The sequence below is a fragment of the Rhinolophus sinicus genome, chromosome 18 (genome assembly GCF_057876585.1).
Source record: "Rhinolophus sinicus isolate RSI-liver-muscle chromosome 18, RSI-T2T, whole genome shotgun sequence".
Lineage (NCBI taxonomy): Eukaryota > Metazoa > Chordata > Mammalia > Chiroptera > Rhinolophidae > Rhinolophus > Rhinolophus sinicus.
This window is the reverse complement of record NC_142518.1, coordinates 28,280,463-28,300,524: the sequence shown is the minus strand read 5'-3', so window position 1 is coordinate 28,300,524 and position 20,062 is coordinate 28,280,463. Positions and strand designations below refer to the sequence as shown.

The 20,062-nt window shown below is 40.4% G+C and overlaps 1 protein-coding gene across 1 annotated transcript in view; it reads right to left on the bottom strand.

Annotated features, from left to right (window-relative positions):
* LANCL3 (LanC like family member 3) overlaps window positions 1–20,062 on the bottom strand; it is a 93,186-nt gene that overhangs the window by 13,861 nt on the left and 59,263 nt on the right. The window contains exon 2 of the mRNA XM_019718415.3: window positions 444–567. Within this exon, the coding sequence (XP_019573974.1) occupies window positions 444–567 (124 nt within the window). The remainder of the gene's footprint in view (window positions 1–443; window positions 568–20,062) is intronic.

Genomic DNA, 20,062 nt, shown 5'->3' with positions numbered 1-20,062 from the left:
AGAAGCAACTAATTTTCACTTTACAAGCCTCATAGCTCAAAAGTCGCGATTGTTAGTCAGTAATCTATTATTCATCCACTAATATTAAAAACTTGAAAATGTTAGAGGAACTGAATCCTGTTTCCCTGTATAGAGGCAGTATTTGCAATAAGCCTGTGAACTGCTCACAAACTCAGCAAAATTAGGCCAATGAACTCACAATCTAGAATAAAATCTTTATTTTCGTCTTCAGTGAAATTATTGTTAAAATGGCTATACTTGTCAGGCAGACTGTGAAAACAAATATTAAACTGTGACTTGTAATATCTATCAACAGTTGCTTTTCAATGGCATTTCAAAGTATTTCTAGTTAAATGAATAGTGATGACCTATGCAAAAACAAAATCTTCCCATCTTTAGTCAATGCTGATATTAGAGACTCCTTCACCAATGCCTTCACTCACCCAAGTATTCGGTTCCATAGTAAGAATACATCAGGGGAAATGGTTTCCTCTTTTTCATGGCATATTGCTTCCCAGAATCCAGAATCGCCTGGCAAATTGATTTGATCTGTGCTGGGGTCAGCACCTGAGGAAGGAAGTCAAGAGACAGAAGTCAAATCAGGATCTTTTTTCCTCAGAAAATGGGTTTTCTTGCTTAAAACGTCCATCAGCATATACCCAAAGTCCTTTTCTTAGGTGTAAGTAAGCTCAACCAACCATACCTAGCTTTTAACCTCTGATTCTCTCCTTGTTGTCATTTATCAGCCCCTTTCAGAAAATTTGCTGCTTTGACGGGAAATACACACCTTTACTACTATAGGCTTTTATAATATGCAAAGACCGTCTTACAGTTGTTATATCATTAATCTTTGTCACAGGAACAAGAGATTGCTCAGAAAAGAAGACGGGTTCGAACCCATGATGTTTAACAAAGGTGTTATTCCTGGTGTATGGTGCAGATCTGCCCCAGACAATGGGCCTTCAGTTTGTGTCACTAAACGGTGCTTAGAGAGCCACAATTCTATGACAAGCTACTGCTACATGACAGATTCACTTTTCCTGAATGAAACCAAAGTCCAAAATGTACCAAGGCAAAATTACTTCTAATTTCAAAATGACTCTGAATAGACAAAGGCTAAACTACAATCATTTGCAGTTGTCAATACTTTATTCAGTCCACCAACAGTCATTTTCAGGATAATAGAGATAAAAATGTTCTCAAGCCTACAAAGCATCATTGAGTTTATTACAATTCTGCTCAGGTTTCAGAATCTTTCTTCCTCCCACTCTACCTCTGGGCAGATTAGATGCTCCCTTTGGCACACTCTTGTATGAGGTGAGACAATTAAGTTTGTGAACTCATCCTAGAAAATGTGCTACATACCTCATTGCTTAATATCTCTACGGTCACCTGTGAAGTACTCCCCTTGGGAAGCTGTGCACCAAATGCCAGCGCCTAGTCCACCCTTCAAAGCAATTGTGGAACTCTTTTTCTGGAATGGCCATCAGACCTGTCATTGTATTACCCTTGATATCCTGAATGTCATCCAAATGTCTTCCTTTCAATATTTCCTTTATCTTCGGGTAAAGAAAGAAGTCATTAGGGGCCAGATCAGGTGAGTAGGGAGGGTGTTCCAATACAGTTATTTGTTTACTGGCTAAAAACTCCCTCACAGACAGTGCTGTGTGAGCTGGTGCATTGTCGTGATGCAAGAGCCATGAATTGTTGGCAAAAAGTTCAGGGCATCTAACTTTTTCACGCAGCCTTTTTCAGCACTTCCAAATAGTAAATTTGGTTAACTGTCCAGTTGGTATAAATTCATAATGAATAATCCCTCTGATATCAAAAAAGGTTAGCAACATCATTGCAACAAGTTCGCGAACTTAATTGGAGACCTCGGATCACCATGACTCCTTGGTGTAGCACTTATCAAACCAGTGTGTTACGTCTCTCTCTACTAGACGATCAGTTATTTGAGGGCAAAGACTATGGCATCTCATCATTTTGGTATCCTTGGTTCCTAACACAGAACCTGAGAGGTCTTTTGGTAACAGATAAGTGAGTAAATAAGTGCCAGGTTTACCAGCATGAAAAACAGAGCCCTCCCTCCCGTCTTTCCTTCATTCCTTCTCTAACCTCACTCCCTCCATCTTTCTTTCCCTTCCTTCCACAATTGTCTCTTAAGCCCCTACTATCTGCCAGGGAAGCCTGTTCTAGATGCTGGAGATACAAGTGAGGAAGATAGACAAGACCTCTGTTCCCATGAAGTCAATTTTCCAGAAAGGCTGACCTGTACATGAAAAGTACTCATCAGAGTAAAAATCCTCTCTCTCTCTCTCTCTCTCTCTCTCTCTCTCTCTCTCTCTCTCTCTCTCTCTCTCTCACACACACACACACACACACACACACACACACACACACGCCACCTATAGTTCAGCCTTAGCCTGACTGAATGAATCTGGGATCAAGGGAAAAAGTTCATTGGATTTTGGCCTCTCTCCTAACATATGAAATTTTCCTACCTGATACCTGCCATTAGATTCACCAATTCCTTTTGAAATAAAGTACTAATGACTTCTTAACTCATAACTTGCTCCTTTGATTTACCCAACATTAGAAGGGTAAAATATAATCCAGGTTTTGGCCTCCTCAAATCTGGCATCTAATTTGGAAAAATAATTACATAAAGAGGAAGCTGTTCATTAATTAATTCTGCCAATTAACATTTAGTGAGCCTTGTACTAGGTACCATAGGGGGGATTCTAGAAAGCATGGGACACATTTTTTTTTCCTACAGGGAACTTTCTATCCAACACTGGAGATGAGACATAGACAAAAGTCTACAATAGAGCAATTAAAGTTCATGAGCCTCAGGGAAACAGTAAGGCAGAGTATGGCACGCAGACAATGAAGCACTGCTCAGCTTCACTAAGACTTTACTATGTCCTCGGTTTCCATCTGGTTGTTCAGAAACAACTGACTTCAATTTTCCTTTTATTAGCTACCCATTTTGTCTCTCGGGTTTACTCCTTGTTTCTGCCTAAAATTCGGAAACACCCTACCTTCCCATGCATTCCCACAATCATCTCAGGACTCAGCTTTGGGTCTTTCCTTAGCTGAACAGCAAATTTCTCCTAAATGATTTCTGCTCTGCATCTATTCAAATTACTACCAAAACTTTCATTTGCTGTTAAAAACGTCTTACTCTGTGTGTCTTCATCAGTACCGACTGTGCTTACATTTAGTCTTACTCTACTTAATATGCGGCATCATCAGCCTCGTATTAATCCCCCTGTCCTGGTTCACTCTCGGAAAGCTGCTAAGACCCTTGAAGGGCATGAACGTAATAGGACTCTAACCTGGTCCCACTCCCTATTTTCCCAGTAATATATCTGGCTCTTTGAACTTGGGTCCTGTCTGCCGATACTGGTACTGAATCCATGTGAAAGAGGCAGTTTTCATGACAGGAAAAGGTCACTACATTTTCGGGGTATATACTCATTTGAATTACTCAAAATCTCCCTATTTGACTCCTGTGCCAATAATTGAAAATCAGCTTATTCTTTCCTCAGTTGAACATTTATTCATATACCCCGACCCGTGTGTGTGTGTGTGTGTGTGTGCACACGCACATGTGTGTGTACTCTCCTGCTTAGTTTTAACCCAGATTTTTAAAAAATCAACTTAGGTTATATGTGGTGCATTCTCCCATTCTTTCCATACCTAATCCACAGCTCAGACTAGAGAATGACTTTATAAAATATTTCAAAACCTCCCCAGTCACGCACCATGTCTGGGTGGTTTCCTCTTATCTCTCAGAAACACTGTGAAAAACAAAGAGAAACTGTGCTTGTTTGGCTGGATAAAGACCGGTCATGCATGCAGTTCTTTATCTTTGGGAACAGACAAAACCTACCCTTGGGTTTACTGATCAGTAAATAAAAAGTGAAAACAGTGCTCATGAAAAGTATGTGAAGGGGAACACTGAGGAAAAGGGCGCTCTTTTTCCCCTCTACACAAACAGTACAGAACGAAGAAAGGAGAGGAGTTGTAAGGGGAGGGGCCTGTTCTTGTTCTCTCATTTGCCTGCTTTCTCAGCATTCCCCGCTCCCAGCACATAGGAACACGCGCATGAACACGTATACTACCTCCAAGAAGATGACCTCCAAGCTTCTGAAACACTCTGAGGCCCTGGGAATGAGGAAATGGTATTGCCAGTGGGAAAAAAGTAACTGTGATGGCAGGGAGGGGCACCCAGCCCATTAAGCCTTTATCAAAACAACCCCAAATTCCCTCTCCTGTATTTGGAGCATATAAGACATATGCACATGTTGGTATCTTGGTGGATTTAGTTCTCTTTTTTTTTAAATTAAAGTTTATTGGGGTGACAATTGTTACATCATCTATAAATCTCATTGTGTGTTCACCACCCAGAGTCAGTTCTCCTTCCATCACCATATATTTGATCCCCCTTACCCTCATCTCCCACCCCCCACACCTCTTACCCTCTGGTAACCACTAAACTATTGTCTATGTCTATGAGTTTTTGTTTCTCATTTGTTTGTCTTGTTCTTTTGTTGTTTTTGGTTTATATACCACATATCAGTGAAATCACATGGTTCTCGACCTTTTCTGTCTGACTTATTTCGCTTAGCATTATACTCTCAAGATCCATCCATGTTGTCACAAATGTTCCTATATCATCTTACCGCTGAATAGTATTCTATTCTGTATATATATCACAACTTCTTTATCCATTCATCTATCAAAGGACATTTTGGTTGTTTCCATGTCTTGGCCACTGTAAACAAAGCTGCAATGAACATTGGAGCACACGTGTCTTTATGGATAAATGTTTTCAGATTTTTTGGGTAGATACCCAGGAGAGGGATTGCTGGGTCATATGGTAATTCTATTTGTAATTTTTTGAGGAACCTCCACACTGCCTTCCATAGCAGCTGCACCAGTCTGCATTCCCACCCACAGAACACTGTATGAGGGTTCCTTTTTCTCCACAGCCTCTCCAACACTTGTTACTATGTGTCTTGTTGATGATAGCCATTCTAATTGGGGAGAGGTGATATCTCATTGCGGCTTTTATATGCATTTATCTGATGATTAGTGATGTTGAGCATTTCTTCATATGTCTATTTGCCATTTGTATGTCCTCTTTGGAGAAATGTCTCTTCAGGTCCTCTGCCCATTTTTCAATTGGGTTGTTTGCTTTTTTGTTGTTGAGTTGCATGAGTTCCTTGTATATTTTGGATATTAGCCCCTTATTGGAGGCACTGTTTGCAAAAATCTTCTTCCATTCAGTTGGTTGCCTCTTTATTTTGTCGATGGTTTCTTTTGCTGTGCAGAAGCTTTTAAGTTTCATACAGTCCCATTCGTTTATTTTAGCTTTTACTTCCATTGCCTTTGGAGTCAAATTCATAAAATGCTCTTTGAACCCAAGGTCCATAAGTTTAGTACCTATGTTTTCTTCTATGCAGTTTATTGTGTCAGGTCTTATGCTTAAGTCTTTGATCCATTTTGAATTAATTTTGGTACACGGTTGAGGATTCTTTCTTTGTTGTTGATTTTTGACAGTTTCAATACAATGTGCCTTGGAGAAGGCCTGTTGGGGTTGAGGTAATTTGGTGTTCTATTTGCTTCTTGGATTCGAGGATCCAGTTCTTTCCACAAGTTTGGGAAGTCCTCATCGACTATTTGTTTGAATATACTCTCTGTTCCCTTCTCTCTTTCTTCTCCTTCTGGTATGCCCATTATTCTTATATTGCTCTTTCTGATGGAGTCAGAAAGTTCCTGTAGAGTTCTTTCATTTCTTTTAAGTCTCTAGTCTCTTTCTTCTTCCATCCGTGTCATTTCCAGGTTTCTATCTTCGATGTCACTGATTCTTTCCTCCACCTGGTAAACTCTACTACCTAATTTTGGTACATGGTTGAGGATTCTTTCTAAGCTGGCTATTTCAGTCTTAATTTCTTCTATTGAGTTCCTAATCTCCAGAAATTCTATTTGGTTCTTTTTTAAAATTTCAATCTCTTTGGTAAAATGTTCATGTTGTTTTTTATTGTGTTTCTGAGTTCATTAAACTGCCTTTCTGTGTTTTCTTGCATCTCTTTGAGTTTTTGCAGAACTGCAATCTTGAATTCTCTGTCACTTAAGTCACATATTTCCATATCTTTAAGATCATTTTCTGGAGACTTTTCACTTTCTTTCTGAGCTGTCTTGTTGCCTTGGTTATTCATGGCAATTACTGATTTATTATTTGTCTTCCTAGACATCTACAGGAGTGGGTTCTGCAACAGGCTGATAGGAAGAGATCTTCCTTTTGTTTTCCAGCACGTGTTTGTAGAATGTTTTATTTTCTCTCCGACTGCAGCCTTTTTTTCTCTCTCACACTGTAGTGTTATGTTTTCTCTGCACTATTCTAGCTTCTCACACAATGGGGCGATTCCCTGGAAGGCGGGCTTCTCCTGTGTTTACAGTTCGCCTGGGTCATAGGGCACCAAGTAGTGTGGGTATGCATAGAGCTTTTGAAGTTCCAAAGCTCTTCCTGCACCAGATTCAGAGGCCCTGTGTTTCAGCAATTCTGTTTACTCCTGTCTGCTGTGCAGGGAGTCCTTTGTGGAGTTACAGTTTTTCAGTTTGTTGTAAATTCCAGGGGAGATTTCCAGAGGCTCACCTCACACCGCCACTTTGATCAATTTAGGTCTTTAAAAATGTTTTTACACTGAATTAAAATAATTTAAGATATCTTAAAAATATCTTTTTTAAAAATACAAGTCTGGTGGTTTGGTTTAAAGAGTTTCATTAGTTTAATCGATTCCCTTCACTGATCCTCAAACAGAGGAGTTTGCTGTGAAATTTTCCTGTTGGGCTGGGCTCTGAATAGGAAGAGATGAGACAGCAATGAACCTCATGCTATGCTTCTTGGCCCTAACTGAAGGTTGTGCTGTGACTGAAACACTGCCATGCTGAGGAAAGATGACCTTTGTTGTTAAGGAAATGAATGAAATGCACCAACCACAGACCCTTTACCAGGGCAAGTGTCCTTTCCACAGGCAGTCTGAAGTGGCAGTCTTTGCTACTATATATCAACCACTGCCAACATCACCAAGCAATAGTCTAAAATGCCCTGAATATATGACTGCCCATCTACATGGAATGTAAAAACTCACTCCAACAGCATGCGAAACACATACTTAACAGAGTAAGAATCTGATATTAACTAAGGTGTTTTCCTCCAGCAATGTATTTCACCCCAATCTTTTGTCCCATCATTCTGGTGGTAGCAAAGGCTTCTGCTCAGAGAAAGAAACAAGCCATTTGACTACCAATGAACATCAAAATGACCTTTATTACCCATGGACAATAGCTTTGAGGAAAATACCATAAATAACAGACTTGAAGAGTACGTAGAATCAGGAGGGAGCTGAAAGCTGTTCAAGGTGGGAAGAGATGACATGGAAAAGAAACCAGGAAGTTGAAAGTCTGGGTGGAGTTCCTGCTACATCCTGTCGTGCCAAGCCTTAGAAGAGATCCTATAACTGCCAGATAGGTTTGAGGGCCGATAGGTAGTTAGGATGTATGCCCACCCTCTGCCTGGAATTTGGGGAGATGGTAGCCTCAAAGATGTGTCTCCTGCCTCAGGGTATGGGGCCAGTAAAAGAGATACCACCAGATGGCACAATCCATGAGACAGCCAGAGACAATCCTGAGTTTCCTGTGGGCACCATGGTAGACCAGAAAAACATCTTATCCCCAAAAGTAAATTTATTTTTCAAAATTCCCAGTCAAAATAATTTCAAATTAAATAGTTGGGGACTTATTTTGCTTAGCATAATAATTTCAAGATCCACTCATGTTGTCGCAAATGATATTATTTCATCTTTTCTTATGGCAGAGTAGTATTCCATTGTGTATATATACTACAACTTCTTTATCCTTTTATCTACTGAAGGACACTTTGGTTGTTTCCATGTCTTGGCCACTATAAATAAAGCTGCAATGAACATCGGAGCACATATATCTTTATGGATAAATGTTTTCAGATTTTTGGGGTAGATACCCAGGAGAGGGATTGCTGGGTCATATGGCAATTCTATTTGTAATTTTTTGAGGAACCTCCACACTGCCTTCCATAATGGCTGCACCAGTCTGCATTCCCACCAACAGGGTATGAGGGTTCCTTTTTCTCCACAGCCTCTCCAACACTTGTTACTATTTGTCTTGTTGATGATAGCCATTCTGACTGGGGTGAGGTGATATTGTGGTTTTTATTTACATTTCTCTTTTATGAGAGATCATATCAAGTCAAAAATGTAAACACAAAATCTCTGAGACCAAGAAGGGCAGGTTCTCATGGTAACCCAAGCCTGGGTTCAATATTTGAAATTAATGTACTGGAAGTTTCAGTGAGGGTCAGAGTGAAGAACCCAAGGCTCAATTTCAGTCTAGCAAACTCTGCAGAGATGAAACACGTGGACACCAGTGACATCGATATGCTCGGCTTGGTTTCAGGGAGATAGACTTCTCCATTTGTTAAGGACTTGATTTTTATTCTTCCCTTAAATGAAACTTTTTTTCTTTTAAAAAAAAAGTTAGGGAAACTTTTTGTACAAAGTCAATATTCACAATTGATTAGATTTTTACTTTTGATGTGTCTTTGGGGTTGTGGTTCGCCTGGAACCCACTAGGTTACAGGGAAGAGTCAGGCCTTTAGAAAATCTCCAAGCGGTTCGAGAGTTACTTCAGGTGTGGAGATGACAAAAAGTCAGGGGATTTGCTTTGAGGCAGAAGCTTAAAGAGACAAGGTAGGGCTAAGGGAAAGCTTTCAAGCAGGAAACAGATCTTGATGAATCTAACAATTCATATTATATGCAGAGCCTGTGCTGGGCACTTTTGAGGGAAGATATAATCTTAATAATTAGACTAAGCTAACATCTGAACCATTTAAACAATGAAACATTCAACATTTGTTTAAATTCTAAAAGTCAAGATAAACAGGTATAAGATGGAGGGAGTAAATATTGAGGGCTTCACAGAGGGAGAGGGTATGAGCTATGCTTTGAAGGACAAGTAGGAAGTAGATAAACGAAAGTAGGGGGGAGAGAGGGCATTTTAAGCTATAGGGGGAAACCCTGTTTATTGGGCAATGCTTCTCAAATTGCAATGTGCACAGAAATCACCTGGTTAAAATGCAGATTCTGATTCAGTAGGTCCTGACTGGGGCCAGGATTCTACAGTTCTAACAAGCTCCCAGGTACGTAATGCTGTTGCTGCTGGTCCATGGAAAACACTTGAAGTAGAAAGGGATTATGGGAACAGAGAGGCTGGTTCCCACAGCAGAGAATTTCTCTTGGGAAGGGTGAGAAATTAGACTGTAAGAACTACAGGATGTTCCCAAAGACATTCAAGGAAGCAAGAGGGCGCACCAGGCAAGAACACTGCACACCGTAATTTCAATGATCAGCTTACCCAGGAAAAAAGCAGCGGCAGCAATGGGAAATTCTCTTCCAATATGCTACATGTAGGAAAAATGTGTCCAAAGTTGCAAACCCCAGTGGGGCGCTCTCTTAGCCAATGTGGGCAGGTTTGTTGTTTTCTTAATTAGTCTCCAAATGGGGCACGTGTGCTGGTGCAGAGTGAGCAGGTCCCTTCCATCTGGCTTTCCTGATGCTCCCTGACCATGATTATGCTGGGCAATGAAGAATGGGAGTTGGGTTGCTCCAGTAATGATTATCTTCCAGTCATTAAAAGGATTCAGCAGGGAATTTCAGTTGTAAACATTTGGTTCCAGATACCATTTCAGAGCTGGTTCTTTTCCTTTCTCATGTCAAGAAACACAAGCCAAGAAAACACTGGAAACCAGCAAAGTAAAACAGGTTTTACCCCATTCCTGTAGGCTGACTGCTGGCTTTAAAGATTTATTACAAGTACCTGGTAACCCAGTCTGCACCGGGTGTCACTAGGTGATTTCAAGTTTCCTGCAAGAGACTAACTGTCTCAGAGCCTGAGCTTCCTTATCCTAAGATGATGGTGAGACTCTTATGAAAAAGCAGTTCCCAGTATTTGGCTGCACACTGCAGTCACGTGGGGAGCTTTTACAAATCCTGATGTCCTGACCACACCCCAAAACAATTCCATTAAGACTCCGGGTGTGGGACCCAGGCGTCAGGATATTTTAAAGCTCCCCAGGAGATTCCGAAGTGCGGTTAAGTTTGAGAATCACGGCTATGAAATACTGAATGAATGCAAAAATAGGTTTTCAAAACAAAGAAGAATGTCATGGTGATGATGACTATAATGATGAAGACAGCTAAAGAAAAGACAAGCAAAAGACCTCCCTCCCAAGCCAAAGGCACTCGCAGGTACATAGAAACATCTTTGGTTTGAGTCATGGAAGCATGGAAGGGAGAAACCCTATGTGCACATGAATAGACATGCTGGGTCAGGCCAGAGGGCCACTGAACCTCAGCCAGTGTTTCTCACACGGACACCGATGCACTTTTGTGGGAGAGGAACAGAACACATCAGCCGGTGCACTGGATTAGGATTCGGGAGATCTGGGCTTGAGATCCGACTTTGCCACAGTAACTGTGGCTAAGTCATCAGAGCTCAGTTTCCTCATCTGTAATATAAAAGGACGGGACTAAATTTTGTGCACTAAGTCTGTGCGTCTTCGATTTTAGTGTACATACAAATCATCTAGCGAGCTATGGTGTTTCCCCGAAAATAAGACCTAGCCAGACCATCAGATCTAATGCATCTTTTGGAGCAAAAATTGTTATAAGACCCAGTCTTATTTTACTATAAGACTGGGTCTTATATTCTATAATATAATAATGTAAAATGTCATATAATACCCGGTCTTATATTAAGTTTTGCTCCAAAAGATGCACTAGAGCTGATGATCCAGCTAGGTCTTATTTTGGGGGAAACACAGTAGCTAAAACATACCTTCCCAGGCCTCACCCTGAGAGATTCTGACTCAGTACCGTGTTTCCCCGAAAATAAGCCCTAGCATGATTTTTCAGGATGACATCCTTTGAACATAATCCCTAATGCGTTTCTTGGAGTCAGAATTAATGTAAGACCCAGTCTTATTTTCAGGGAAACACAGTAGCTGTGGAATGGGGCCACATGCGCTGGGCTGGGAAGCACACACTGAGCAGCACTAGGTGACCTCTAAGGTTCTTCTAGGCTCCAAACCCTCCAGTTCTCTAAGGCATTGGAGGAAATCTGGCTCTTGAACCAAAGAAGGAACAGCACGGTGATCAAAAACATGGGCTTTGGGGTCAGATAGACCAGAGTGCCAAACTTAGCTTCATCACTTCCTGGCAGTGCGGATTTAGGCAAGTTACTTAATACTTTCTAAACCTCAGTTTACTCATGTGTAAAAAGCAGCAACAATGAGACCTAGCTACCTCACTGGATTACTATGCGGATTCCATATAAAGCACTTAGTACTGGTCCTGCCATAAGGCACACACACGACGCATGGAGCTGTAGTTAAAACAGACATCCAAAGTCCAGTAGTGATTCAGCTCCCAAGATTCAGCACCATAGGTCATGGAACTCTGCGCTCAGGGTATCACCCATAAAATAACCCTGGGAGATGGATTGCTCACCTCCCACCCCACCTTCCACTCAAGGACCAGCTTGTGTCAGCTTGCATTCCTAAGTTGTTGTCACTTGTAATTCATAAACTAGTCAAGTATGGCCCTTCATGTCTGTGTATTTTTTTTTCTCATCACCACACTTTGAGCCTTTCACTATCCCAGTTTCCCCAAACCACTTTTTTTTTTTTTTTTTTTGCTATTTCAAAATATTTGTCAGGTTTATCTGGTTTCTAGACAAGTCTCTGTCACCAACTATGTATATTTAGCCCAACCATGTAACCTCTCTTGACCTCAGTTTCCTCATCTGAAAAAGCCAGGACTAAAGCTGAGGCAGTCTTTAATGTGCCTTTCGGCAATACTATTTTGTTATTTGTGATTCAACACGTTATGACAACTATTTACAAATATACATATACTTATTTGGCCTCTAATTCTGGGATATGGATGTGATGGTATGTTTCAGTGGATTCCTTTCGTACAGGCTAGGGACAAAGTCCTCTCTGCAATGAGATGATAGCACATGTTTAACTTGGCCTCTATTCTAGGCGTTTTAGTCAAGCAAGATGCATATTATCTTATGCACTTTCTTCCTAGTAGAAAGCTTAAGGAATTAGAAAATGTTTTAGCCTCTTAGCATTGGTTACTTGACTATCTGGAGTCTTTGGGCTCCCGATGTCCCCAAAGTAAATGACTATTATTAAGGCTGGATGCAGAATTGAACATTTCACATCCAACCCTCCTCTAATGCACTGTTGAATGAATGTCATTGCAGTGTCCTTAAACTGTGGTTCAACAGACATTTTTCAAGTTCTTGCTGGGTGCATGGCACTGTGCTAGAGTACAGAAATTCTAGAGATTAGTAGTTACGTATAATCAGGTAGAGAGTAAATGCCTTTCTTATTTGGAAAGACCAATTCCAATTATATATCTGTGGTTTACAATATTAATTAGCTTCTCAACAAGCATTCTCTCCTTATTCCTTGCTAACTAGATCTGTTTTATCAGGGTGACAATTGTGTTTAGCTCTAGGTGATAAACAGTGAATACCCTCAGCCAGTCTTGTCAATCCGATTGTCCCTTGCCAGGTACTCAGTTCTCAGCCTTCTTTGAAGCTAAGGTTGACTAGGTGGCCTCATTTTGATCAACGGGGAAATCTGCTGTAGCAGGAGCTTCTTGGACAGGTTTTTACTTCATGGTAAATGAAAATAAAATGGACGAACTTGGCTGTTATCTGCCTTTCCTCTTTTTGGTGTCTTGAATGCTTATGTGAGGCCTGGAGCTATAGCAGCCATTTTGCGTCCTGAAGCAATGAGCATGTGGGTGAAAGACCAACATTCAAAGGATGATGAAGGAGAAAGGAAGATCCTGGGGTTTGTGGACATCACTGAGCATCTGTACCACAACCAGGACCACCTGTCACCAGACTCTCGTTATTAGAGAAAAATCATTCCCTTTCTTACAGTCACTGTTGATGGGATCACTTACAGTCAAACTCACATCAACTGGGCAGCCATAAAGTATCAACCCAACAGCACTGCTAGCATTCATTTCCCTGTAAAGTGATTTTTGCCCATGTGTACCTCTGTTTCCACAGAAACCTCTAGCTCCAGAGGTCTTCAAAGTGAGGCTGATTGTCTGAGTAGACAAATTCAAATGCACATTCCACTTCTGGCTGCACTCACAAAGTTGTGATTGATTTTTCTTGGTAAGTGCTATATCCTAGAGCCCAGAGACAAAGCCTGAGAAATATACTGTCACTTTGGTGCCATTGCCCTGGGTGGCCTCCCTACTCCTTCCAGGTCAGGGACAATGGACACTCTGCAATCTGCCACCATGACAGTGGCTCCTCAAATTCTCAAAGTCTATTTTTTAAGACACAGAGAAAGAAGCCCATGGGCACCTCAGCAACAAGTGCTGGAAGCAAGTATCTTCTTTTCCAGGAACCACTGTCACCCCAATTAAGTGACTGCATTACATACTACCTACCCTGTCATTTTAGAGAGCTATTCATGAAAATGGTCCTAGAAGAACAACATCTGAACAATTTGTGACATTTTAAGGTTCAGTAACTATTACATCTAGATACTTTAGACAGAATAAGTTTGAAGGGGTTTCTGTTGTTGTTTTCGCCATGCTCTTTGACATGGGCCTGTGGGATTGATGGGTGCCCTGCAGGTCCTAAACGGGAGGCAACAGAGATTCTTCAAAACTGCTTTTTTTTTTTTCAGTACCTTAAAACACATTTAAATAAATGTGTTTCTTGGGGCTAAGGGAAGCAGTGTGATACAGTAGAGGTTTAGCCATGAATGGTATGTTCTCTGTGGGCAAAAGAAAACCTAAAACTATTGGGGCGGGGGTGGGGTGGAGTGGATTGGGTGGCCATGATTAGGAAATTTGGAAATTCTGGCTTTGTCAATACATGGCTCTGAGTAAATGATAACTTTTCTGGCTTCACTGTCTTCATCTGTAAAATTAGGTGGCCAACCACATAATTTCCCAGGACCTCTCTGATTCATGATTTACATGATTTATAAATATGTATCTAACTTTCCTCCCTCCCCTTGTGTTCACTTAGGTGTTGTAGGGAATCCTCTGTCTGATCATGTCCAATGCAGTTTTGATATGTTGACATTGTGTTTTCAGGTACTTTACAGGGAACAATGATTGTTTTCTGGTTTCTTCTCAGAAAGTTTTAGCCAGGGATCTTTAGGAGAACTAGATTATAAAATTCAGATAGAATCACTTTCTATATAAACAACACATCAAAAAAGGCGATTTGGGGTGACCTGGCCATGAAGGCATGCTAAAGGGGAGCTGCCCCCCTACCCCCAATTAGGGATCAGGCAACCATGATGAACAAGTATCACTGGCTGGTTTCATTTTTAATTTTCCACCTCAGGGAAGCAGAAGGAATGGAGAATCTCAGGAGGAGCCGGCACTGTGTCTGAAGTGGAGAGAAGAGTGAAGTAAATCAACACCTTTACTCTGTTAAAGACAAGAAGCTCTGCAAAGCCTCTTCCCAGGATTTGATCTTCCACAAGTTCCAAGTGGTTGTTGCTAAAGGAACGTAGCTGGGGAGGCTGAGAAAGGCTGGCGTGAGCGACTGGGATACATAACCAGTACTGGGCAAAGCAGGATTTATAACCTTATCAGTTAGTGACTAAGGTTCTTGTCTTATACAAGGTTTGTTCTGGAAATATTTATTGAGCCCTACTATGGCTCACTAGAACTTCCAAGAACAAAGGAGAGAAAAATCCCTACCATCGTGATTACATTCTAGTCTGAATAAATTCATATTGTGCTCTATGGTTTATTACCCCAAATGTGTCTTATTTATCCACTCTCCATAATTTGTTCTTATTTTAACGGGGCTGTCTTCAAAAAGAAATCAGTATTAAGTAAATTGTGTGCCTTGTCTCATGTTTCCTGGGGAAAATTTAACAGGAGATGAAATCCACTCACAGGTCCCAATGTTCAACTGAGGGTAATCACCAGAATTGTAAGGATGGACACAGGAAAGAGTCAGCTGCCAGCTGCTCTAGCATATGATCACATGGGAAGATTTAAAAACAGAAGCCCCAGTCTAGACCAAGATTTTATGGTCGTAGGACCGTACACAGATTTAAAAAAAACCACAACAACAAACAACCTGCACACATGATGCTGAGACCCAGGCATTGCTTTACAGGGCTTTGCATGGCAAATCCAGCTCTATTTAGTATTGCAAATAGCACAGGTGGTTGGAACAAGGATCTCAGCTTAATCTTACGTGGTTCATGTACCTTTGCTGTATTTATTTCTGGTCATAGCTAGACTATTAATTATAAGCTTAATGCCAGGTACCCTCCCTATAAATTTGTTTCATTAGTTGTAACACAAACTACTACTAACCGTTTACCAATTTTTAAATAAACAAAAGATGCATCCCCATAATACTGATAGAGTAGCCCATGTTTAATATGTAAAAGGAGTAGGTACATTACACACATAATTATGAAGTACTTACAAAATAAGGTCTCCCAATTACATTACACTATGAAGGAACACTCAAGAGAAAAATTTATCCAGGTGCATACCAGATACACATCTATTAGATACATATGTTTTTTTACAATTTCTATTAAATTTAGGGGAGTGTCATTGGTTAGTCAAATTATATGAGTTTCAAGTGTACAATTCTATAACTGTGAAAGATGTATAATTTATACTTCCACTACAGTACATCAGTGTCCAAGGGAAATAAGTATCTAGGTCCACTAGTATAAGAATGTCCCCAGCAGCTTTATTCATAAGAGTTTATTCATAAGAACTGCAAACACCCTAACTGTCCTTCTCAATAGGAGAATGCATGAATAAATTGTGGCATAGTCACCCAATGGAACACTACTCAACAATAACAAGGGAACTACTGATACATGCAACAACGTGGATGGATCCCATGAACATGTTGAGCAAAAGAAGCCAGACACAAAAGTGTACTTGCTATATGATTCCATTTATATAAAGTTCAAGGACACGCAAAATCAAATTACGGTGCTAGAGGCCAGAAAAGTGGTTGGCTCCCTCCCTGTGTCCCTTGTGTGTGTGTAGGAAAGTGGTACTGACTGGGATTAAGGGGCCCTCTGGGGTGACAGAAATGTTCTTTTTGTTAATCTGGGTAGTGGATATATGAGTCACACAGTGAACCAATTCAACTAGCACTTAGGATTTGCACATTTTGCTATGTCCACTATAATTTTAAAAAGCAAAATACATCAGGCATATCTATGAAATAGTTTAGCTGTTTGTTAATACATTTTGTCTGCATCTTAAGGTCCTTTGGTTATAAGACACCGACTTTACTAGTTATCCTGGAGAAGGGTCTTCCTAAGTCTTGTGTGAAATGAAAAAAAAAAAGGTGTGCATGCACCCTACTGAGCAGATGAATGGCAAAAAGAAGCACATTACCTCTGGGCTGATGCAGCTCCAAGGTCAAGGCTTAGTGATCAAACATGGAGGCTGGATTGCACTTCCCTCGCCCTTCTGGCCAGGTGCCCTTGTTCAGGACACAGCCCTGCCAATCACACAGGGCTGCCCAGCTCTTGGGAAGGAGGCTGGAGCAGCTCCTAGAATCTAAGGGCAGCCAGACCCAAGAAGGGGTGAATACTTGGATCCAGAAAGCTGCTAGGTCCCAGAAAGTGAACTCTCTCTTGATGACATTAGTCTCCGCCTCACTTTCTACAGACCCGTTATTTCTGCTTCTGTATGGCTGACGGTGACCTCCCTTCACACACACCATCACACACACAAGTTTTCAAGTTTTATTATGTCCCTCAGTTTTCACCACACTGCAGGATCAACTAGAACCACTAAAACCCAATTTTGAATTCCTATCAGAAATCATCTGATTGCCTCAGCCTCAGTCAGGGGCGCTTAGCCCAAATGCATCAACATGGATGCAAAGATTCACCCAGAGAGGGAGCAGGACAGTGTTTCACAGAGAACTGGGGTTGTTTTGAGCTGGGCAGACTGCCGCAGAAGGGGCTATGACACTTGTATCAGGAACGTGTTTAACCCAAATTATTAGAAAATCTGACTTCCAGTGGCCTAATCAAATAAAAGGTTATTTTTCTCATATAATAAAAAGTCTGGCAACAGCCAACTGCTGACATTGTTTAGTGGTTTGTTATGTCAGAGCCAGGGTGTCACAATTCTCTTCCTTCCCTCATGTTGGCCCATAGACACAGAATGGTTGCTGTAACTCCAGACATCATGTTTATATTCAAGGCAGGAAGAAATGGGGAAGGGTAGCACCAGTCACATCCATTCTTATTTTTCAGGAAAGCAAAAGGTTTCCTGGAACTCCAGAGCAGACTTACAGGGATATGTCATTAGCTAGTACTGTTCAACATAGCCACCCTGACAGAGAGGTTGTAAAACCAAGAAATAATCTGAGAACATTGCTATGCCAAAATAGGGCTGATGCAGGAAATATGGAAAATGGAAATATGGAAAATGGGTATCTGGTAGGCAATAGATGGCATCTGTAATCAGAAAGAACTATAGGAAGCTATATTCTCTGAAAATTTTGTTAGCCATTCGTGATGGTGTCTGAACACAGCTGATGGAAAGCATATTCCTTTCTTTTTTTTTTAATTCATTGCTTTTCACTACACACTAAGCCACTATATATTCAATTTTGCACTCCACCATCAAGGATCATTCAGCTAGGATTTTCATACTATTTCAAAAGCTATCACAGAGGTAATTGGTCAAGGCAGGTTTATCAGCTCCCAGTCTAACTATCCAACCACCACACAAATGTCTTTTCTATACCAAAAGATAATACAGGATTATAGGAAGCATGATTAAAGTAGCTCTGCTTTCTCTAATATACTGCTATTTCAGAAGTGATCTCAAAGATAAGTATTTCAATATACACAAATGGATACTATTCCATTTTAAATCTGTTCCTTTGTGTGAAACAGGCACAGGAGATGGAGAGTGAGTAACCAACCGCAGGCAGTTTTCACCTTTAAAAGGAGTGGGTGAGGCTAGATGGCTTCTAAATATCCCTACATGTCTGTTATTATCCTTTCTAAATGGACTGAAATCAGTCGCTCCAAATCATGAGGGACATTTCCAAGAATTGAGGCTAGATTAGTGTTCCTTTTTAAGCAAGAGACAATGTATTTTGTGAGGTGGGAAAAAATGCCATGGAAAAGTACCGAATGTCCTTACACACACATTAAGTAGAGAAATTCAAATCTTCCAGCTGATTTTCACATATAGTGTTAGAAAACAATTACCATTGCTTTTCATGTTTTAATATTTTATTTATCACATACACATTGAAGGCAAAATTTGGAGGGAACCATACTAATCATGTAGGGGGATCCTGTTAAGATATTTTTCATAGAACATATTCGTGTTACAGCACACTTACCATTTACGTTAATCTTGTTCTTACTTTAACTCATATTCTAACTTAAAAGTGAAAGAAAAAGAACAAATTTTGGGAATCCATTTATAAGCCAATATGAAACGGAGTTTTAAACATCTGAGATTAGAAACTATATTTATTATCTGTGAGTCCTTGGACAAGTCACTTTTGCCGTCTGAATTTCAGCTTTCTCGTCCACAAAATGGAGACATTAAAGGACCTTAAAAGCCTTTTTCTTGCTCTAAATTTCTAGGTTTCTATCACTCTGTTAAAGAAGCTTATCCGCACTAACAATTGTCACCCCAATAAACTTTAATTAAAAAAAAAAAAAGCTTATCCAGATCAGAGTTTGCTCTGGTGGCATTGAGTCTTCACTTCCAGTTCCCAAGGCCCCCATGCTGCCCTGAGTCTTACACCTCTTCCTTTAATTCTGTGAGGTTCCCCAGTATTCTGTTAATGAACCCCCCTTTTATTTTTTGGTAAATTTTTAGTATAGAATTGCAAAAGGTTATAAGAATAGTACAAACTTTCCCGTAGACCATTTTCCTATAGTCATGTCTTGTTAACATTTTGTCACATTTGCTTTCTCATTCTCTATTTCTGGAGGGAGCATTTTAGAGTAAGTTGCAGACATAGTGCCCCTTTACTCAAAAATACTTCAGTATATATTTCCTATAAACAAAAATAGTCTCTCACCTAACTACAGTTAAATTATCAAAATCAGTAAATTTAACATCAATATAATACTATTATCTATCCTACAGTCTATATTAAAATTTTTCCAATAATCTCAATAATGCCCCTTAAAGAGATAAATACATACATGCATACACATACATATGCATATATGTATATATGTATGTATATTTTTTGTCTAAGATCCAATCCAGATCCACACATTGCATTTAGTTGTCATGTTTAGACATCATTAATCTGGAACAGATTCTCAGCTTTTGCCTTTCTTAACTTTGACGTTTTTGAAGAGTAAGGGAAATTTATTTGATAGGATGTCCCTCAATTTGGATGTGTCTAATGTTCCTCATGATCAGATTCAAGGTATGCATTTGGGAAAGGAATATTCCAGACATTATGTCATGACATTTGATCCATATTGGTGCCCCCCTTTTAAAATTAAGCTACTTCACGTTGAATCTCTGAAATTTTAGAAGTTATGACTAATTTAAGGCTTTAGTTGCTAAAGACCCACACAGGCCCCTTTAATTCGGGCTCAACAGTAAGGTGTGTCATCATTTAGACCTGGCTATATCCCAGCTGGGAAGAACCAGAATTTAGGACTTTAGGCGAAAGAAGGCCACATGATAAATATACCATGGAAGTCAGGTAAGTCAGAGGTAGGTGGTGGACAGACAGGTAGGTCCAGGAAGTCAGAGGCTATGAGGGCAAAGTCAGCAAGCACCAGTCCCTAAGCACAGTAAGTACTGATTGCCGGGCAGGGCTGTGGGCTGGCTGCCCAGCACTACAAAGCTAATGGGTGGAGCTGGCCCTGAGCCCATGGGTGTTAGTCACAGACCTC